At 40.3% G+C, this 23,512-nt stretch overlaps 1 protein-coding gene across 2 annotated transcripts; it reads right to left on the bottom strand.

The window, feature by feature from the left end:
- Positions 1-1,858: 1,858 nt before the first annotated feature.
- fam83f.L (family with sequence similarity 83 member F L homeolog) lies at positions 1,859-23,047 on the bottom strand. 2 transcript variants are annotated; one of them, XM_018258843.2, is made up of 6 exons: positions 22,778-23,047; positions 22,136-22,629; positions 8,885-9,052; positions 7,270-7,391; positions 6,036-6,637; positions 1,859-2,369 (listed from the first exon to the last, which is right to left on the bottom strand). In XM_018258843.2, exons 2-6 carry the CDS (start codon positions 22,610-22,612, stop codon positions 2,308-2,310), a joined length of 1,431 nt encoding a protein of 476 aa, XP_018114332.1. In that variant the 5' UTR covers positions 22,613-22,629; positions 22,778-23,047; the 3' UTR covers positions 1,859-2,307. The 2 variants fall into 2 exon arrangements, with proteins under 2 accessions (XP_018114332.1, XP_041446657.1); XM_041590723.1 differs by lacking the exon at positions 22,778-23,047 and having other exon boundaries at positions 22,136-22,757.
- Positions 23,048-23,512: the final 465 nt, after the last annotated feature.

The raw sequence follows: 23,512 nt of genomic DNA, 5'->3' as shown, positions 1-23,512 counted from the left end.
TGCTAGGAGTTGAGGTTTTGTAGTTTGAAGGGCAACAGGCTGCCCATCTTTGATATATATATTTTATTAAAAAAAACACACACAATGGCTTAGATGCTGGGAAATGCAGTTAAGTAACAGCTCAGCTGGTCCATCATGTCCATTCTGAATATACAGTCTATTTAGACACAAGAATGGTTTATTCCATCACAGCCAGGAAACAATACAGTGACACAGTTCCATCCCTGTTAATATGACTATCTGTGCTGCTAAGCAGCAAAATATCAGCATTACTGTAGTGCACCTTAATATCTTAGCAGCACCCATATCGTACTACATTCTATACAGTATAAGCAATTCTGGTAAACCCATGGTGAGCAAAGTACTTAACCTAACAAAACAAGTTTTGTTCTGTTATTCACATTGCATTTTCTAGAAATGCTTTCTTTCGCACTTTCCCCAGATGAAGCTGAATTGCAGTAAGTAAATGTTATCTATTTATGGCGATTAAATGTTACCAAAGGGGGTGGCAATTTTTCAAGGACATTTGATGCCTGGAGTAGCAAATTTTTAACACAGGTGACAAATTTCCCATGTGTCATTTCCCTTAGCCATGGATCACATAATCACAGGGGCGTAACTACAGAGGAAGCAGACCCTGCACTTGCAGGGGGGCCCAGTAGAATAGGGGGCCCAGTGAGGACCTAATTAATAGCCAATTTTAATATGTCTGGGTAGAACAGGCCAACTTATCAATATTTTGGGGCCCTAGATTGAATCTGCTGTGAGGCCCAGTGACATATAGTTACGCCACTTCATAATCACTTGGTTGGAAATAGTTGGACAGCTCTGCCTTTATGAATCCTCATCTACTGTGTGAGTTATACATTGTGATAAATGTATTACTTTTAAAAATGTGGAGTTATCGTAGAGTTATGCAAAGAACATTAATTTGCCAGATGAATAATTGGGTATGTACCATTTTTTGTATTGGCATTAGGGACAATGTAATTGTAAATACAGGTATGGGACCTATTATCCAGATTGCTCGGGACCCCAGGCTTTCCGGATACCGGGTCCTTCTGTAATTTGGATCTTCACACCCTAAGACTACTAGAAAATCATGTAAACATTAAATAAACCCAATAGGCTGGTTTTGCTTCCAATAAGGATTAATTATATCTTAGTTGGGATCAAGTACAAGGGACTGTTTTATTATTACAGAGAAAAAGGAAATCATTTTTAAAAATTTGGATTATTTGATTATAATGGACTCTATGGGACATGGCCTTTCCGTAATTTGGAACTTTCTGGATAACGGGTTTCCGGATAACGGATCCCATACCTGTACCATGTTGTCTCTCACAATAAGTTGCATTGTTTATTGCCTTGATATTAGTGCAAAATCTTCTTCTCTTTCAGTCTAAGGGTGGCAGCACATGGGGTGTTTTCTCAGCTGGTGGAGAAATACCTGACACCACCCTTGCCCCTCCCCTTTGAATGAGATAAAATGATCCATGAGTGATCAACTTCACATTTGCATCTGATGAAATTTATATGTCCATTGTGCACTTGCAGACCGACAGGGCACACAGCCAAGCTCCAGGGAATTTCTTTCAAGGAAAAGGTATGGGATCCATTATCTGGAAACCCATTATCCAGAATGCTCCAGATTACAGAAAGGCATCTCTCATATTGTGTTGGATTAATAATACCTGAGGCCCCTAGGCTACACTTTCCAGAGGGGCTCGATCCCACAATAATTCTAATTTTTAAAAATGATTTCCTTTTTCCCTGTAATAATAAAACAGTACTTTGTACTTGATCCAAACTACATTATAATTAATCTTTAGTGAAAGCAAAACCAGCCTATTGGCGTTATTTAATGTTTAAATTATTCTTTAGTAGACAAACAATATGGAGATCCAATTTACAAAAAGATCCCTTTTATGGAAAACCCCAGGCCCCAAGCATTCTGGATAACAGGTCCCATACCTATATATAGATTCGTTGTTGGATATCACACATCATAGTAAGTGAGTGACCTGAATAACATTTTAAATGAGAGTATGGCATTTCCCTGGTTTTCCAAGGTACTTTCCAGGGTTGGTATTTCCACAGACTATAAGTTCCAGCACCACATGTATTAGAAATGATCAATATAAATGATCTGGTTCTCTTTTAAACCATACGTTCTATTTGACTTTCCTTTTTGTATTGGCCTAGTACACCCTGGCACATTCTTCTTTCCTGAAATTTTATATTTTTTTCTGCATGTTTTTAAATAAATATATGTACAAAGTTCATAGAACATTAGAAGACTCCTCTTCAAGAAATGATGCACTTTTCTGTGGCCTTCACCTTCTCATTCTTAGTGGGGCTGGTTTTGCCTGGGGAGAAAAAAATAAATAAATGCCCCATGAGATAACAAGTCACAAAATCATCACAAATAGTACGGTATGTATTTTATCTGTAAGTGTATGGGGCCCATTTACAAACATAGGTGCTAAATAGCAACCATCAGGTGCTTGCTTTCATTTCCTAACATTGCAAGGTTACTTTTCCCCGTTATGCATAACTGTGTGAAAGGCATTTCCTGTTCTCCATGTTCAGCATGTAATACTCTGCATTTCTGTTCATACATAGGCTGCATTGTACCACTATTATGTTGCATTATGTTACCTTGACAAATTAGCAAAGCCACCATTACTGATCTGAATCCTGATTTGGTTTATAAGAAAAATCTCCATTTGGTGCCCCCTAGTGGTTATGGTGTGCACTTTGTAAACCCTGCAAAATATTTTTTTGCAGAGATGAGACACAGTTGTGTGTTTTCCAGCATGTACACCCAGGGCAGCCATCGGGGATGCAGGGGGGAGAATTGTAGGGGGCCCCCGAGGGTAAGAGGGACCCGGCCATGCCACACTTACTTGATTAGCCAGGCCCCCCATCTTTCTGAGAGCTGCTGACTTTGGGAAGGCATGGACATTTAAGGGGCCCTGGCCACCAATTTTCTTATAATGGGGGGGGAGGGCTGGCCACCAATTTTTTTTTCTCATGTGAGGTCCTAGCCACCAATATTTTTTAATGGGGGGGCCCTGGCCACAAATGTTTTTTTATGGGGAGCCCTGACCACCAATATCTTTTTATTTTTTATTAACATGTGGGAACCCTAGCCACCAATATTTTTTTTGTTTTTTTACTGTTTGGTGGGGGGCGGACCTGTGGGATGGGGAGGGCGGACCTGTAGGTGGGGCTTGCGGTGGGTGCAGCCCAGGAAATTTTGTCGTATGAGGCCCTGTGATTTCTGATGGCGGTCCTGTATACACCCCAACCTATTTCTCAGTACATGGCAAATCCACTGATCAGTATTTTATGTTCAATGATGTATATCTCATAAGTGCTATAACAATAACCCCTTCCTATTTATGTGTATACAAAGATGTGCCATTTCTCTTTTATATAAAATCCATGCCCAATGAAGGGGTCTTTTATTTAATACAACAATGGTTCTGAAAACTTGAAATAAAAGAAATCTATCCAGTTACTTAAGAAAGGGGTGTTATTCTATTAAAGGGGTTATTCACCTTCAAGTTAACTTTTGTATGCTACAGCATGGCTAATTCTAAGCAACTTTTCAATTGGCCTTCATTTTTTGACTTCTTCTAATTCTTCCCAGCATTCAAATGGGGGTCACTGATCCCATCTATAAAACAAATGTCCTGTAAGGCTACACATTTATTGTTATTACTACTTTGTATTGCTCATCTTTCTATTCACTTCCTCTCCTTTTCATATGCCAGTCTATTATGTAAATCAATGCAGGGTAATTTGGATCCTAGCAACCAGATTGCTTTAAAGCCTGGAGATCTACTGAATAAAAAGCTAAATAACTCAAACATCACAAATAATAGAAAATGAAAACCAAGTGCAAATTGTCTCAGAATATTATCTCTACATCATACTAAAAGTTAAAATAAAAGTAAACAACCCAGTAGGGTAACTATAGAGGAAGCAGACCCCGTGGGGGGCTGGGGAAAAGGGGGTCCAGACCACAGGGTCTGCTTCCTCTATAGCATTTGAATTCCCCTCCATGCCGCTCTCTTTCTAATTCTTCTACTTGACGAGAACACGCCTGTGCAAGCTTGTGTCAGGGGTTGTGAACAGAGGTGTGGGTTGCAGGCTGGAGCGGCTGTGCACGCCAGCCCCTCCAAAACTTTTTCTGGTGTGGGTTGCCTGGCATGCTCTTGTTACGCCCCTGAAACAACCTCTTTTAACATTCCTGCTCAGGTTTATAATAACATGCAGTTGTATAAGACAAAATATAGTGTGGAAGATGTGCTCCTAACTGATACTGCTCCATACACACAAGAGGCAATGGGAAAATCAAGCACACGTGGAATCAGTGTAGTTCCCAAGTAAGATCCCCTACTCAGCCCTGACCTCATATATTGAGGATCTATTTGGGTGGCATATTGAAATAGTAATATCCATTCAAAGGGGAGACAGAAAGAGAAATATCTGTTTGGTACAAAATCAACAGGAGCTCGATCATGCTCAGATTTCCTCCTGCCCAGCTAGATGGTTAAGAAAGAATCTAATAGATCTGCACACTCTATGCCAGTGATCCCCAACCAGTATCTCAGTAACATGTTGCTCTCCAACCGCTTGGATGTTGCTCCCAGTGGCCTCAAAGCAGGTGCTTAGTTTTGAATTCCAGGCTTAGAAACAAGTTTTGGTTGCATAAAAACAGATGTACTGCCAAACAGAGTCTCAATGTAGGTTGACAATCCACATAGGGGCTACCAAATGGCCAATCATAGCACTTATTTGGCAACCCAAGATAATTTTTTATGCATGTGTTGCTCCCCAACTCCTTTTACTTCTGAATGTTGCTCACGGGTTCAAAGTTTGGGGATCCCTATTCTATGCCATGAGACTTAGGAGAGGTTGCCATGTGCTGACACTCTAGCTGCCCGAAGCTGTTCACAGAGTACAGTTTTACTCATCCCACCATAAGGTTTGACTTAAATCTGTTTAAAGTGTTCAGTGAGCCCGAGGCCCAATTTGTTGCTGCATTGGTAACTTCTCTGATGGCATGCGGATTTATTCTGAATCAAATGCAAAGGCCAACCACGAAAGCAGCACATTACATCCTACCGCAACTTCCTACAGCAACTAGCCAGTACTCTTGCACTCTATATAACAGCCTGTCTTTGCAGCAAACAGGGAAGCAAACTCATGCCTTTAAATATCTGCCTACAGGATGATTTACAAAATATAATTTGGTGGTTTTCTATTTCTTTGGTTTATTTTTGCATTAGTCCCTGTGACAGGGTTATCAGAGATTTCCTCATCTCCTTCTCCACACCAGCATACATAAGCCTACTGTATACTTTGTCGATACGCAGGCTGGCCCTTGGAACTCACTAGGGATGGGCAAATTTTTTGCCGAAAAAATGCCCCCCAAAGACTTGTATGGCGTTGTGCGTCAAAATAAAAAGACGGGTCAAATTCGCCCATCCCTAGAACTCACCCAAACTCAGGTAGTTGCACCACCAAACTGAATATAATGATATAACATGCAGGGGATTATATTAAGAACATCTGAGCCAGTATGATGGTGCTGAGTACTGTGGACAAGCCTGCATAAGCCCAGAAGTATACATTTAGTAAATAAAGTTCGGGACTCACCATAGTGAACTTCAGATTGGTGGCTTGTTGTGTTTCTCAGTGACTCTGGTATTCAATAAAGGTCAGAATGGTAAATGTATTTCATTCTGCTGTCTGTAGAGAAGGCTTACTACACAGGGTGGATCTCATGGCTGAGGCTGGGGGCCGGGGGTGTGGGGAGGCCCTAAGGAAGCCCCAGAACCCCCAGTCTGACGCTTCATATGCCTTTAATATTTTCAACTACTGTGTAATAATGCAGGACTCACTGTGAGAATATAATCCTAGGCAGTAACCAATATCTACCTGCAAGAAGCTAAAAAAAAAAAATCGCTAATCGGTACCCCAGTATATCAGTTGCAGTCAGCTTATCCTCATTGACTTACCTGTACTCATCAGATCTGTATTACTATGGCTTCTACTGTAGCCTGATTCAGATTTTGGTTTATTCAAAACAACAAAGTCCCCTTCTACCACTCTGTCCGAAAGAGGGTTTTGGCGTTTCTTAAAAGTAAAAAATCTGTTTTTGCTTGGTTTGGGAGAGAGAGCTTTTTCTGAGAATTTTCCTGTTTCTTTCTTTGGTAATGATTGTGGAAGGTCATCCAAATTCACAATCTCTGGTGACTCCTGCTCTATGGAAACTAAGTCATCCAAGAATCTGTCCATTCTCTTTTGCCCTTCACTTTTTCCATCTTCTCCTTCTTCTGTAGGGTTTGGAGAACCAAATCGTAGCATCTCCCCAGGAGCTGGGCTCCGTCCCACCACCAAAGAGTACTTGGGATTGATGAGCTTGCGAGCAACAGTGGAGGAACGTGCTCTGGTCCCTATAGGGCTGGGCAGATATTCTTGGAGGCTTAACTCTTTGTATAGGTTGACTTCCTCTGAGATGGTATAAAGCTCACGGAACTCAATGTCAAATGGTTCTGTGTAATTCCCAGACAGGAGTGACATAATGCTCCGGTCCAACCTTAAAGAACTCCATGTAAACCTGGCAAGCAAGGGAAGCAGACGAAAATAGACTAATGACAAAGAGGCCTTCAGTCATACAGCAAACGCAATCACAAAGCAGAACACTGTCTGATTGCCTAGGCAGAACTATCTCTATGTTCTTTGCAGTTAATAGCTCTTAGGGCCGAGACAAACGCAAAGATTCGGGGAGATTTAGTCGCCATTGACAAATCGCCTCTTCTTTGTGCGACTAATCTCACCGAAAAGCCTTCCTGCCGGCTAGAATTTAAATTGCTGGCGGTATGGCACTCTGAGCAATTTGTTTTTTGAAGTCGCCCAAAGTTTCCTTGTGAGGCAACTTCGGACAACTTCGGAAAACGAAGCGCCAGACGACAAATTGCCTCTTCTTCAGGCGACTAATCTCCCTGAAAAGCCTTCCCGCCGGCTACAATCTAAATCGCCGGTTGGGTGGCACTCAGAGCACTTCATGTTTCGAAGTCACTCAAAGTTTCCTCGAATCTCCACTTGTGTCTCTGCCTTAAAGTGTGAAGTGTTTAGCATTTGTGAGAAGAAATGTCTTTTTTTTTAAATCATAAACAAACAATCCAACAGATAATACATTTTGATAGCAATGTCATAATATAGCTTAAAACTCAACGATGTTCATACTACCTGAAAGAGCCAGAGGCCACTTTGTCTCCATCCACCATGAGATACTTGTGTGTCAGGGAGCCACTAATCTTCCCATATGGCAGGTAAAATCCCACCCCTGTAACGTATCTGACTCGTACGTTCTACATTTAAAATGAGACAAAATAAATTCTACATTAGTAATTAGCTGGAACATCATTGTCACTTTAGGTTGTATGTTATGACATCATCTGCTGCTTTTTACTCCATGCTCCATTTTTTGGCAAAATGCTAAAATTTGCTGCAATCTGCCATTTTTTTTTGCCAGTGACTGGCCTTTTACCGCCAACACTGCACTCCCCACTCCGTGCCCGATTTGTTATGTGCCCATTAGTGCCCTTGCACTTTTCCCCTGTTTCTAATTAAATGATGCTTTGTGTGAGGACAAGAGGTGTGCTACTGTAGACATCATTGCTATTTCGGGCTACATAAATACTATTTGACATGCACTGTTTTGCTGATCTGGCTGCTTTAGGGTGTTCAAATGTAAGACTGCTGAAATGCATGCTGGAAAAAGCATACAGTATATGTTGTATTTCTATGTTTTTCTATGTTTTTTTAAAAAGCTATTGTGGTTAAGTTTGCTCAACATGCATTTCTCTACAATAATATATTTTAAACATAAGTCAAACCCATAAAAATAAAAAATTATAATAATTTGAAAGAGCACTCAAAATAGTCTAGTACAGCAAAACAGAATAAAATGGAATCTCTCGTGCTTATAGGTGCACAAACCTGCATTTCAAGTGTAAAATAAACAGAAAACAAAAAGTGTAGAGGGCTTGTTAAAGGAGTCGTTTACCTCTGAGTTAACTTTTAGTATGATGTACAGATGGATATTCTGAGACAATTTGCAATTGGTTTTCATTTTATTATTATTTGTGTTTGTAGTTATTTACCTTTTTATTCAGCAGCTCTCCAGTTTGCAATTTCAGCAATTTGGTTGCTAGGGTCCAATTACATTAGTAACCATGCACTGACTTGAATAAGAGTCTGGAATATGAATAGGGGAGGGCCTAAAAAGAAAGGCAAATAATTTCTGTTCTGTTTTCAGCGCGACAAAATGCCAGAGACAAATCGCATGCGTGCATCGTCTGCATCCGACAGTCGTGTCAGATCAATTCTGCGACTTCATTTGACAATGCATTCACTTACCTTATTTCTGTCGCATGCGATTTGTTGCCGGTGTTTTGTCGAAACGCATTGGATCGCAACAAAAACATCCGTGTTGTCCTACCCTTAAAGGTGAATCACCCCTTTAGGGCAAAGTATTTTCAGGGAGTTTTATGGTTAGGATGTTGTTTTCCAACATATGTTAAAGATAAGATGCCTTTGTATAACCTTTTCTTGCATAAAGAGCTGCATAAAATTGTTGATCAGACAGTTTTGTAGCAATAGATATGTAATAAAATTATGTGGTAAAAATCCTGACTTTATATAAAATTTAGTTTATCTCAAAAGAGAAGCCACAGAAAAGGTGTGGCAGTTGTGAGCTGCCAATAAGGCTTTAGGTCAGATGCCCAGTCAGGAGATTTCATTCTTTATGAGACAAAGCCCATGGGTTCTGGTTTGGAATTGCTTTCTGCACCTGACATACCCGAAGCATGAAGTTCGATAGCTGCATCATTTCACACATCTCCAAGAAATGTTTCACTCCTTCTTCTCCTAGAATCATGTAAACAGGGACTCTCCGCTTGTCAGCAGCATCCAGTACATCTCTAAAAAGTTCCCGGTCTGTAAAGTAGTCCATGACAATGGCTATAACCTGAAATAGAAAATAGGAACACTGTGATACCGCTTTCTTAATCCCAGGGTTGGAATTAGTGATGCCGGGGATCTTTGGTGTTGGTGAGTTCAGGTCAAAAGGGGATTACTAACTTGGGTTTGGATGGCTAGTGGGCCCTGACTCCTCAGCATTTATCCTATTGTCCTTTCGCCCTCAGTGATTTAAATGGAGGTCACCTACCCTCTGTGATAAAACCAGCCAGTTTGGTTAAAGGTAGAGCTGAAGGATGACTTCTGAATAGTCTCTATTTATTATTAATATTATTTTTATTATTATAGGCAAACTAGACATGTACATTAAAAAAGAAAAGTAAACTTTAATTGTAAATTAAGCATATTCCATTTAAATATACTGTACTGTATACATGTTTATGTAGAATTATACTGCTGGTTGCAGACAATTATCTGACCTTTGAATTCTTTGCTAGATTATGGGTGTTGTTGGTTAATATAAATGAACTGAAACAGAAACCCTGTCAGAGGTACATAAAGCAAAGATAAGAATGGGTCTGGAGGCAAACATGAACTGATAAAGAAAATAGAATACAGAAAGGACATTCAGCAAAGGAGTAGAGTAAAACTGGAATACAAATGTGTTTTTGCATGTATCAGAGAATGCTCTCAGGTTGAACTATCAACCCTCCAGGCATCCCCTGACAGCTGAAGGATGAAAACTACCCAAAGGGTCACAGGTTGCCCAGTTGCCCACTAACAACAGTTTCTATCACAACTGTGAGCACATGCCTGAAGAGACCAGATATTATGACCAAACTGACAGACCTATGGGAAAAACTGTTAAAAAAACTGATAGGGCATAATGTGCATGGCTTCCATTTCCATTTTTTTAACTTTAAACATTTTTTTCTGCTGGGACTGTGGTTGTTGGGTTCATTTTAAATGTGGCACTGATGTGACTTGCAGCAATGTGCCGCTGATAAAAGCCTACTCATGTTTTTTAACACAGATAGGTAGACTATGAACTACATAACAGCAACTGAAGATAAATACATATGAAAGAATCCAATAAGTGAACAACAATTTAAAACAGAAGTCTATGAGAACAGTCATATTTCTAAAAGGCTATAAAACTACATAAAATAGGATGTTTCACTAGAATGATGCTTTTGTTATCATGTAGATTTAAGTCACGTTTGCAATAGTTTATTTCAGGCCCGGACTGGCAATCTGTGGGTTCTGGCAAATGCCAGAGGGGCTGCTATAAGGTCCCATTGAATGTCAGTATTTATTGGGCTGGTGGGGCTGTTTGGGCCTCTATGTGGGCTGAGTGGGCCTCTGTGTACCTGAAATGCCAGGGCCTAATTTAATTCTCAGCCCGGACCTGGTTTATTTTACAACATGGTAAAATTGGCTTACATCAGCACTAGGGATGTAGCGAACTGTTCGCCCGCGAACTAGTTTGCGCGAACTTCGACCGTTCGCGTCCGCCGAATGTTCGCGAACGTTTGGGAACGTTCGCATTTTGAGTTCGCGTTCGATTCGAATACAAGTCGTTCGACCATTCGACCATTCGAATTCCTTCGACCGCTAAAAATCGAACGATTTCCATTCGTTCGAACGATTGTAAGCATTCGATCGAATGAAAATCCTTCGATCGAATGGCTTCGATCGTTCGATTCGAATGAAAATCCTTCGATCGAACGATTAAAATCCTTCGATCGTTCGATTCGAACGATTTCAGCGGGTGTTCGAAGTTCGCGAACTGTCCGCGAAGGTTCGCATTTTTTGCCGGTGTTCGCGAACGGCGTTCGCGAACACCAAATCGGCAGTTCGCTACATCCCTAATCAGCACGTGTCATTGATGCTTTATTGAGATTATACATCATTTCCACCAGTTCCTGCCCCAGTAGAGCTTACAATCTAGGGTCCCTATCACAAACAACCAGGGGATCCTACACAAGCACAGGAACATATAAACTGACCAAGTGGCAATCCTACATAACATTTTAAATCCCAGGCTGAAAGGATGCCAAATAAAAAGTGACATACCATCACATGATCAGTTAGAGACCAGTTGAAAAAATCCTTGAATATCCCTCACTGCCAAACACTGAAAAGTCCTCTTTAATTTTAAATGGGAACTATTGCAAAAATGAAAATTTAATATAAGCTTCTGCATACTGAAATCATTTTTTTCGAAATACAATCAATTAAAGATTATGTACCATATCTTCACTACCCCTAGTGTCGGACTGGGAAGCCAGGGGCCCACCAGAAAAGCTTAGTTTGAGGACCCACATTCCAAACTATTATTCCTCCTCTTCTCACTCAACCTCTTTATTCTCCTATTCTCATTTCTCTACATCCTATACTCTATCCTTCTATTATTAAGCCTCTTTGTTCCCATAAAGAAATAGGGAATGACCATGAAATAGACCAAATGATTTGAAGCAAGAGGCCCCCTGACACCTGGGCCCACTGGGAGTTTTCCTGGTATCCTGGTGGGCCAGTCTGACACCGACTATCCCTCTCTCAACATCTCCTCATTCTATCTTCATTCAGGAGTTGGGTATCAGATGAAAGATCCAATATATCTTATAGGGGAGGAAGATGTATTAGAGCTTACTCTATTAAAATCACCAGAAATTCTGTCTCTCTACTTGCAGAATTTGTGCAATGGGCAGTTATTTTGTTAGATTTTGTTTGTACTGGAATCAGTTATTCGAGTGAGCTCTAATTCATCTGCTAGGAAAGGAAGCCCCCCCTATAAGATATATTGGATCATTAATCTGACACCCAACTGCTGCATGACGAGAGAATGAAGAGAAACAGATGCTGAGAGAGGAATACTGAATATAAACTTGATTATTTCAGACACAATGCAGAATATTTAATTGATTGTATTTAGAAAGTTTCTTACTTCAGTATGAGGACACTCATATTAAATTTTCATTTTCGCCATAGTTCCCCTTTCAGGTTAAACCTTTAAGGCCAAATAAAAATCTGCCCCTAAAACAGGTGTTATATTTTGTGAAAATACTTTTTCTTCTATCAACTTGTGAATGCATGTTCCTTTAACAACAATTTTAGCTCATTCTGTCATGTCAAAGAACCAGCGCATTGATTTGTCCTGTTGAAGTTATCATGGGAGTTGTATATTTATTTAATATCATCTAAAGAACTCCAATGACCCACCCATGTCATTAAATGGACACTATTTTAAAAATTATGTCACTCCCAGGCCCGGACTGGCAATCTGTGGGTTCTGGCAAATGCCAGAGGGGCTGTTATAAGGTGCCATAGAAAGTCAGTATTTAGTGGGCTGGTGGGGGCTGTTTGGGCCTCTATGTGGGCTGGTTGGGCCTCTGTGTACCTGAAATGCCAGGACCTATTTTAATTCTCAGTCCAGACCTGGTCACCCCTATAACACAGATTTCTAGTTTTTGTTTCAAAATGCTCAAATTCATGGCTGACTTATTAAGAAAGCTTAGGAAGTCAGGTTACTGTGACTTTGCATCTTAGTGAGGCAAAACTAGATGTTTAGGCGGGTTGTACTGATGAAAATCTGTAGTTTTGGAGTTCTCATTTCAAGAAAGAAAACACAGACTACTGCCCTCCAGCTGCTTCTGTGTGACATAGTTTCCAGAATTGCCCCAGATCAACAACAGCTAAATGATGGTCAGTTGGGTGTACCTGTTCTAGTTATTTTATACTTATCCATTCAATATTTATTGCTTTGTTTTATGTAAGCAGCAGAATGTATATATAGCTAGACACTGTACATGATATACTGGTATTTCCCTCTTATAATAGAACCTGAAATAGAACCTGAAATGCCTTCAAGTGAAAAAATATTGTGAATAAAGTACCCCCTATTGTAAAATAACAGGCCTTTGGCCTCATGCTTTTATACAGGTCATGGAACTATGAGGTTACTTCTAATATCCTCATATTTTCCAACAATGGGTACTTTATTTATTGTAATACACAAGTTGTAGTGAGTCAAAAATGACATCACTAAGCTCCATTTATAAATGATGACATCACTAAGAGGCATTTCTAAGTATATAATTTACAGGATATTCATGGCTTTTGTGTATTTTATATATATGTTTACATTTGATGTTTGTATCCTTGTATCATATGTTTGTATCTTTACTGACCACTAGATACACTAGAATACTGTATTCTACACAGCCTGTTATTACTGCACACTGTCCATTTGTTAGAAGGTGTGTAAATATATACCCTGTTGTCCGGTTTTAACTAAAGGACAATATGTCTCCAGTAATTCAGATACCTGCTGGTAGCAAATACCCTATTGTACCTTCACACCCAGAACAATGAAGGTTGGGTTAAATACATCAATCAGATATTTTAAAGGTATTTCCGGCATCACATTTTTTGTGGATAATTTGCTCCAACAAAAGGCAGTGGTTTATTTCAGTTAATTCCAATGCAGTAAGTCACACTGGCTATTCCTTTGCCATCTATGGAAAGCCTCATGGTAAATAAGTTTGCATAAGCAAGAGTAACTGAGCTCTTTAGCCAAGAAGATATGCCAATGAGAATTTTTTGAAAAAAAGGATTTTTGCAATATTTATATGAACTTGGACCTCTTTCTGTTATCTTAAAGGAACAGTCACCCCAACAAATAAAAACAGTAAAAACAGTAATGAAAATATCATGTACTGCTTATCTTATGTAGTTACAATTGTTTCTTTGCTAATCTTAAATTGTAACAAATGCATCTAAGTGCACGTATTCTGGGCTCTCTGCCAAAAGCCAACTGAGTTTTAGAAACTTTGTATCTTTTTCTGGCTATTCAATGCAGGAGATCAAAGAGAAAGTAGGGACATTTCAATAACAATCCGGGACTGTGGGTCAAAATCAGGAATGTCCCATGAAAAACAGGACAGTTGGGAGGTATGGCTTTAGCGTAAGCCACTAACTATAATGTTACAATGCCACCATACTTGCACTGCATTCACACATGGGCCTTATTGCCAAACTAGCATATCTTTCCCTGAAATGTCCACTATGAGGTGGGCGATATCAGGTTGATTCAATTGATGGGGATCAATTGAATCAACCTGATCACTATGGTGGGGATACAGGCCATGGGGGCAGGACGGCATTAAATAGTGAATGGACAATTTTCAGCCAGATATCTGTCTGGTAAACCCATTGGAAGGCTCCATACGCAAGCCAATAAGTTGCCAACATGGTCCGTAGACAGCTTTTATTGGCATGTGAAAGGCCATCTTAACATGCCAAAGACCGTCAAGCCATTAAAACCACTTCAGTATCACATTACAGCTGTTGCCTAGCAAAGCAAACAAAGAAAGCTTTCTGTTTCCCAATACTGGAACTAGCTTTGAGGGTTGAAGAAAGCTCTCTTTATATATTTTTTAAACTTATTTGAAGCAAAGAAAATGCTTTATATCCCCCTAATATCCATATTTGTTTTTTGGTAGATAATGGCTATGTGTACTAAAGGCAGATGGCTGTATTCTGTTGTATTTCTAGTTTCTTGAAGAGCAGAAGGAAATGACCCTTCCCAGTATTTCTTCTTGTATTCAGGGACGGAGATGTGTATTGCTTGAAAAAAAAAATGAATAGAAAAAATGGCAACAACCTTCAATCTGTCCCAGTATTTCCATTCATTAATTTCAAATACATTCAAATTCAGTACACTAAGGGGCAGATTTACTAACCAGCAAAAAGTCGCCAGCGTCCACTTTACTCTTTGGGCCAGCCCGCACATCACTAGTGGACTTCCAGTGTCAGACTGGGTGGAGTGTGACATAGGCTTCCGAACCTGTCTGATCTACGGGTCTTTTGTCTTTGGGCCAGCCCGCACATCACTAGTGGACTTCCAGCAACAGACTGGGTGGAGTGTGACGTGGGCTTCCAGCAACAGACTGGGTGGGGTATGACATGGGCTTGCAGTGACAGGTTAATGTAGTTGCAGTTTTTTACAGGTTTGGGCTACATTTTTCACCTTGAATACTAACTTCCTATGACATAACTCTCTAAATATCAAACTTGCATATTGATCAGGCAGTGACTTTGCCACCTTTGTGCAGGATCAGATGGGCCTATTATATTTCAGTTCCCTTTATGTATAGGTTGGGGCAGAGAAAGCATCTGCTGCTGGATGTGCTTCATTCATAAATAAATGATTCTGTGCCATCGTTCCCTCGATACAAACCAGTCTAGTTTGACTATGCATTTTGAGCAAATGAAGCACCAGTAAAATTGTGAATAGCTCTGGGCTCCAAGTTTCAATTAAAAGAAATGCCATTCTGTGTCTTTGGTAGAACATCATGCACCAGTGCCAAACAGAAATCAATGGCATGACACTGGATGTATTATACGATGCACTAACAGGTTTCAGCAGCAGCTGGGGGGCTGCACATTGGACATTTTCACATCAGGGCCTGATAAAGCTGTTGAATATTTCTGACAAACGAAATGTTTCATGTCTGGACTAAGAATCAAAATTGGCTCTGACATTTCAGGTACACAGAAGCCCAAACAGCCCACATAGAGGCCCACAGAGTCACCCACCAGCCCAATAAATAGTGACTCTCTATGACAACTTACAGCAGCCCATCTGGCATTTGCCATAACCCACAGATTGCCAGTCCGGGCCTGGAATCTTTTACTGCTGGATCTTGCGACAACAACTAACTTCAGTTATTTATTAAGATTATTGTACATTTCTTCTCTGTAATTTACACATTTGGAGGAAGTAGCACAGTGACTACACAAAAAGTGCTTTTAAATCTCTAGTAACAAATATAAAAAATCTAAAAACAGTACCAGGTATCTGCCTTGTGCCTCTCTGGTAGATGCAGAACTACAACTTTCAGAATGCCTGAGTGTGTGAATAAGGCAGGTACACTGTAAGGGTTTTGGGACTGAAGTAGTCATTTCTACATTTCACGGTTGGATTATTAGGACATCAAGTGCAAAATGAATCTTCATATCTTCATCTATTTTCCACACTATCCCCTGGACATATATGTAGATTTGAAAAATTATGATTTTCTGTTCAGAACTGATGTCCTGATTTGGGGGACAGAGGATACCCTGCCAATGCATGGGTTATAGTACCCTCTCCATCTAATGTGGAGGAATACAGAGTACATGGACAGAGGAAACACATACAGACACAGGGAGGACATACAACCTTATTGCATATGGCCTCCAAGCCAGAATCAAACTCAGGACCCTATCCACTGAGCCACTTTATACATGTCCAGGGAAACCTTCCTATCAGCCAGTGCCATTTAGCAGCAAAATCCAGTTAAATGCTATTGGTCTAAAAGCGAATTAAAGGTGCAGACACATTAAAACAGTACCAGCCTTCAATACACTTGTCAATAGGCTGTAGTAGAGAAAATAGCCCATCCCTGCCCCAGGCACATGGCTCGGGTACCTACTGTACTTCTGGCACAATTATTGCTTTCTGTGCTCTCTGCTCTGGGTGTTTGGGACAGTTTAGGACTTTGGATGCAAACAATAACTGGTAATAATCAATTAAGGTGCACAGTTTGGGTTAGTCCAAAAATAAAGAGGACACAGTTGGTTAACAGGATAAGTGGAAGTACATACAGGGTTCATATTATAATGTGTGTAATAAATGATAAGCCTTCAGAAATATAAAAAACAGGCCAGAAACAAAGAAGTTACTATAACACTATTTGCTTTGTTTCTACACTAAATACTGTACTGAAGTTGTTCTGGAAAATATGCAGTTACAGGATTCAAGATAAGGTATGTTTGGCACCTTTCTCTTTTGGGGCTCTCCCTGCTGTTTCTTTTTTTGTAAGCACAAAATGATAATGTTACAATTCTTTGTTAACTATTTAGGGGGTCGTGTAATGTGCTCACACAGTGCTGTAATATGCACAAATTCACCAAACACCAAAGTTTCTAGTTCAGCCAGCATGCAGAACTGGTTTGTGTAAATATCCTGGGGCAGATTTAAGAAAGGTTAACTTTTTATAACTATATAAGCAATGACCCAATTCCCGCAACTGTTTTTTTTTCATCTAGAAATGTTCATAAACTTTGATTAGTTGAAAACCATTTAATTTCTGTGGTTTATTTTGATTTTGTAAAACGTTTGATACAGTGCCGCATTAAAAGACTCCTTCCTAAATGATGGTCCCTTGCTATTAGTAATGTTGTTTGTACATGATCTCCAGGGCTCACATAGGATATTATTGAATTAGAGAGAGTTAATGGTATGGAAAACATCTGGCTAAGCTGGGAAGAAGCAATGGAGAAGATTTGCTTAAAGGGAGATATGATATCTATGTAAAAATATACAAGGGGACCATACAAACGCTCTGATGCTTTATTAACCATTAGGTCCTTCCAACAAACACATGGGCATCCACAGTGAAAGCTATGAAGTTTTGGAATTCCCTCCAGGAAGCAGATTAATTTGATAAATGAAGAAGGGTTTGGTTGACTGGTTGAGGTTACTGAAATTTGCTTTAAAAGTTGATCCAGGGACTGTTCTGTTCTGCCATCTTGGCATCTTGCATTGTTTCCCCTTCTGGGGCAAATTGTTGAGGCTTTAGATGTTTTTTTTTGCCTTCCTGTGGATCATCAAGCATTTAGGCAGGTTTTATTAGAGCAAAATGTTTAACTTGATGGATGTGTCTCTTTTTTTTTCTTTTTTAACTTAAATTTCTGTAAGGTAGATTTTTTTTTATTATGCTGATGTTTTGTGGCTATTGGGCTAGTGTTTGCTGTTTCTGTGTAATCCGGTCACTAGCATTGCTCTTACCAACTGATTAAAGGCAGATGTTAAAGTGCACAGCTGTGACATAGGTGTATAGCTGTTCATAGGTGCTTCACTCAGGGCAAACAGGGAAAGAGCTACACCAAATATCAGATTGGGAAGTATAAAGGGCTCAAAGTTAAAGGGCTGCTGGTAGTGGGAATAGGTACAGCAGCCCTACCCAATAAATGTTAATACAATATATTAATGTCCAAAAACTAACAATTAGTTGTGAATGATGTGTGTGATATCTTCACAATGAACTATATTTAAGTGATTAAACCTATTACTGTATAAATACCCACCTGTGCTTTCCAGTCACATTAGGTAAATTATATGAGGTCACTATCCTGCTTTCTTACTGGCCTGAGAAAAGGGCACATCCATTTAGCTCACGTGATAGGGAGCAGAAAGAGAAACTAATAGCCTGGTCCGATTTACATAGCAGATGCCCCTAGGCCCCTTGCCGTTCATTATCCCCGACCCCGTCCCCTCTCCTTCATTTGTGCACATGAGCAAATTTTCAGCATTGTGTTCGGAGTACTGGTAGGGTTGCCTCCTTTTCCAGAAAAAAATACCGGCCTTTCTATATATTTATCTTTGTTCCCTATTGAACATTGGGATCAACCATCATTTTTACCGGCCAGTACTGGGGATTGGTGCACAGGAGATTTTAAAAACTATTGTATCTCCTGCAATTCTCCAGTGCTTCTGAACCAATGAGGGTGTGGTTGAGCTGCATTCTGTCCCCCCCAAAAATCTGCCGCCCTAGGTCCACGCCTTTGTGGAATTTCCACAAATCCAGGCCTGCCAATAGCCATGAATTATGTATAAGCCTACTTGTAATGCAAATGCCAGACTGCTTACTGACAGTTGCTGCACCCTGAGATCATTATCTCACTTCTTTCTTACACTTTCATTCTAGTTGATTTTAAATTACATTGATTACAAGGTGGGGCATTGGAAGAATGGTTACAGGCCTCTGCGCTGCACCCCGATTTGATGACGGGGTGCCAAATGCTAGGGCACTAGCGAGCGATCCTCTACCTTTCATCTTCTATCTTCAGAATCCAGGGGCCGACACGTGCAGTAGAGCAAAAAAGCTGGCATTTTTTTTATTAGAGTGCAGCTTTTAATGCTACTTGGCATGCACACCTGCGTGAAGAAAGAAGGAAGAGGAAAGCTCACTCGCTAGTGCCCTAACATTTGGCACCCCACCATCAATTGGGGCTTTCTTTCTCCTTTAAGACTCATGAGAATTTCTACAATGTTTCTATAAGGTCCCAGAGTTTTGCAGAGAAATTTTTTTTCAATTGTGCACATGAGCAAATTTTCACCATTGTGTTCTGACTTGTATTGTGGACTTTCCACAAATCCGGGCCTGCCAAAAGCCATGAATTATGTATAAGCCTACTTGTAATGCAAATGCCAGACTGCTTACTGACAGTTGCTGCACCCTGAGATCATTAATCATACTTCCTTCTTTCACTTTCATTCTAGTTGATTTTGAATTACATTGATTACAAGGTGGAGCATTTGAAGAATGGTTACAGGCCTCTGCGCTGCACCCCGATTTGATGAAGGGGTGCCAAATGCTAGGGCCAGGGCACTAGAGAGCGATCCTCTACCTTTCATCTTCTATCTTCAGAATCCAGGGTCCGACACGTGCAGTAGAGCAAAAGAGCTGGCTTTTTTTGTTAAAGTGCAGCTTTAACAAAAAGTGTTAAAGTGATCACTGCCAGCAGATAACTAGGGACCAGGGGAGAACTCTAGAGGAAGCAGACCCTTGGGCTGCAGGGGGGCCCAGGAGGAATAGGGCCCACGAGGCTCTAATTCAGGGGTGCCCAAAAGGTAGAGCAGGATCTACCAGTAGACCTTTAGCTGATGATCAGTAGATCTGAAGACACTGTCCACAAACAGCTTGTCTAAATCACCCTCCTATTTCATGCTCTTCAGATATTTATTATGTTAAGGTTACAGAAGAAATAGTTTTTGTAAATATAACAATATACACTTTCTTATAAATTAATATTTAAGTAATATTTTCCATGGAACAGAATGCTAGCAATACTTTTATGGATGTAGATCATAATGGGACAACATCACTAAAAGTAGACCTCGCATTAGTAAAATATGGGCACTCCTGCTCTAATTCATTTACAGTTTCAATGAATGTTGGTAAAACAGGACAACCTCTAGACATTTTGGGGGCCTGAAAAATAATTTGCTGTGGGACCTAATAACATCTATTTATGCCACTGCTAGGTAAGGGAAGTCGATTGGCCAGACAGGGGCCCAGATTGTGTTTGGGGTCATTACAATTGGTTTAGAATTAATTTTGTACCTATTTAATTATTATCGACTGTTGCAGCAGAACATTTCACTTTGCTAAAGCAGTCATGGAGACACACCATTACTGCACGAGAATCCAGTTTTGTATCCCGAGTAGGGATGCACCGAATCCAGGATTCGGTTCGGAATTCGGCCAGGTTTCGGCCGTTTTTCAGCAGGATTCGGATTCGGCTGAATCCTTCTGCCTGCCAGAACAGAATCGGAATCCTAATTTGCATTTGCAAATTACTGGCGGGAAGGGAAATCGTGTGACTTTCTGTCACAAAACAAGGAAGTAAAAAATGTTTTCCCCTTCCCACCCCTAATTTGCATATGCAAATTAGGGTTCAGATTCAGTTAGGTATTCGGCTGAATCTTTCGCGAAGGATTCGGGGGCTCGGCCGAATCCAAAATAGTGGATTCAGTGCATCCCTAAGAAACCGAGAAAACAAGAAGAATTGCTGCTTTAAAATTTATCACCCCAAAAAGTTTCTCTATGCTTCCCAATTTATTTGTAAAGCTGTTTAGTGTGTCATAAATCTCAGTCCCCTCCTGGTGTGCCCAATGTGTGTGAGCACGTGCTAAATATGTGTATGGCAACAAGATGTAGTGCTGCAATGTTCTATCTTAGCCAGATTTCTTGAGCCATAACCCTGCTAAAAGCATACCTCCCAACTGTCTCTTTTTCAGAGGGACAGTCCCTCTTTTGACAGCTCAACCTGCAGTCCCTCATTTGTACTGGAAAGTCCCTCTTTCTATGCACTGAACAGCCAGAAAAAGAAACAAAGTTTCTCACTTAATTGGCTTTTAGCAGAGAGCCCAGAACAGCTAACAGGTGCAAATAAGATACTTTGTAACAATTTTGAGGCACAAAAACACAGTTTAGATAAGGAGAAATATTTTCAAACTTTCATAACCTGCCAAATTTTGTAAAACAAACATGGTAATTAGGGGGTGTGGCCACAGAAAGGGGTGTGGTCAAAAAATTGCTGCTCTACGTGCGGGAAAAAAATTTTTGTCCCTCTTTTTACTTCCAAAATGTTGGGAGGTATGCTAAAAGGCATTCTATTATTGGCTTTTCCAGGTGTGTCAGTCTGATGCAAAGATCAAAATGAATATGAAGAAGTATAAATAATCATATATACAATTATGTAACAGTATTTAGAATGGATGCACCAAATCCAGGAGTCTGCCTTTTTCAGCAGGATTCAGATTCAGCTGAATCCAAGTGCCTGACCGAACTGAATCCGATTCCTTAAAATCATGCGACTCTTCATCACACAAACAAGGAAGTAAAAAAACACTTAACTGCCCAGTTCTCTTTAAACCTTTCTGGTTCTAATTTGCATATACAAATTATGGTTCGCATTTGGTTTGGGATTTGGCTGAATCTTTCAAGACGGATTCAGGATTCGGCCAAATCCCAAAATAGTGGATTCAGTGCTTCCCTAGTATTAAGTACTGAATAGAGACAAAAACAAAACATTTAAACCATCAGTTTCCCTTTATGTAAAACAGGACAGGTGCCTGTCAGATACTGCTGTTTCAGGGAAAAGCCGGTGGATATGTTGAAAGGATTTTCAGTTAATGTGGGACAGGCTAAATAGTTAATAAGTACAAGTTTTATAGCAGGTAAGATTAGGCAGATTCAGAAGAGTGAGTGGACTTGATCTTTCTCCATTCTGCACACATACATAAAAACTGGTGAGGCTAATGATAAGTATAAATTTAAGTATAATTGCCATAACTTAGTGCCCATCTGCCAATATTACCCCCACGGTATATGGTTTAATTGCCCAACACCCTTTATTAGTGCAAAAATTCCAGTATGTTCCCTGTGGGGTATGATCTAATTGCCCCACTCATATCCTTATTCAAGTACACAACTTCCAGTACCTGCCCTGAGGGGTATGGCAGAATTGCCCCCAACTACCAGTATACAAAGGTTATGAGAGCACTGTCCAAACTAACCTTTTTGGCTTTCTGGATGAGGTCCCTAATTACAGCCTTGATGGTGGGAGCATTCTCCTTGGGTGGGTGGGTATAAATCAGCATCTGGGAGACCCCTCTATAGAAACCATTCTCAGGCCAGCCAAGGTCCAGGGGTGGGATTTCAGTATCAGACTTATCAGGCCAGTATTGAAGAGAGACTTTTTTCTCTTTGGACTCCGGTTCCAGTTTGTTGGATTTTGACTTTGACTTTTTTGGGGTCTCTGACTCAATGTCATATTTTTTCCAACAATTCTTCAAGTCAATTAATTCCCGGGTGGATAGGAATCCCCTAATATTCAGCTCCTTGATGTACTCCCTGTAACCCTGGATTCCATGTTGGGAAAGCACCTCCAGGCAGCGCCGGTGCTCCTCGCTGTAGTAGAATTGGCACATGTCCTCTGTCTCCTTCTTATTAACATGGTCGTCTCGCAGGCACTCCAACTGGGAATCGGCCATGGCTTCTCCTCCTGTCTCTGAGACACAAACAAACTTTCTATGGGAGCAAGTGCTACTGTCCCAGAGTCATATACTTACAGGTTATATGGGAGCGGGTGGGACTGTCCTAGTGTTTATACGGGGGAGGGAGAACAAGGAAGGAACTGTACCTGAAGGCTTACCTACCTTACTTAGCCCAGCCCCTATCCCTGTTATATGTTACACGTAGTACTGAGCCACTGCTCATTCACAACATTGCCAAGGGCTGCTTGAATTGACTCACTGCAACTGTCGGTGGAACTATCTCAGGGGGAGAAACTGGCCACTCCAACCCTTGGGGGGGGGATTCCTCAGAGTAGTGTTTGTATGGAAGGAGAGGAAAAAAAGATCAAGTCTGTTTACTCTTCCCTGATTTTATCTGCTGTAAAACTGGTTTTCATTAACGATTTTGCCCCTCCCACATTAACTGAAACACATTCAATGAATCCACCAGTTTTTCACTGGAACTGCAGTCCCTGCTTTAAATAATCGGCTTGGTTAAAGGAACAGTAACACCAATAAATTAAAGTGTTTTTAAGTAATATAAATATAATGCAGTGTTGCCCTGCACTGGTAAAACTCCTTATAAACTAAGATAAGGTCTGTAGAACATAATGGTGTTATTTGTTATCCACTATTTATCCTGTGCCATATAGCCTTTTTTAAATTTCCACCATTGCTACACAGCAGTTTGTTTATATGAACTATAGTAGTGTTTCTGAAGCAAACACATCAGTTTTACCAGTGCAGGGCAACACTACATGATATTTTCATTACTTTAAAACACTTTAATTTTTTGAAGTTACTGTTCCTTTAAAGGGTAACTGATGATGTTTTCCTCTCTGTTTAGTGCTAAATACTGTACTGTGGTGTTGTTACACA

This window comes from Xenopus laevis, chromosome 4L, assembly GCF_017654675.1.
Source record: "Xenopus laevis strain J_2021 chromosome 4L, Xenopus_laevis_v10.1, whole genome shotgun sequence".
In the NCBI taxonomy this organism is placed as follows: domain Eukaryota; kingdom Metazoa; phylum Chordata; class Amphibia; order Anura; family Pipidae; genus Xenopus; species Xenopus laevis.
This window is presented reverse-complemented; position numbering and strand designations above follow the sequence as displayed.

Coding starts and splice junctions, on each gene's coding strand:
- fam83f.L (XM_018258843.2), bottom strand. CDS start 22,612: ATGGCCGATTCCCAGTTGGAGTGCCTGCGAGACGACCATGTTAATAAG. Junction 7,392..8,884: donor TATCGAACTTCATGCTTCGG/GTATGTCAGGTG, acceptor TTTTAAATGTAG/AACGTACGAGTCAGATACGT. Junction 6,638..7,269: donor GTGGCCTCTGGCTCTTTCAG/GTAGTATGAACA, acceptor CTTGCTTGCCAG/GTTTACATGGAGTTCTTTAA.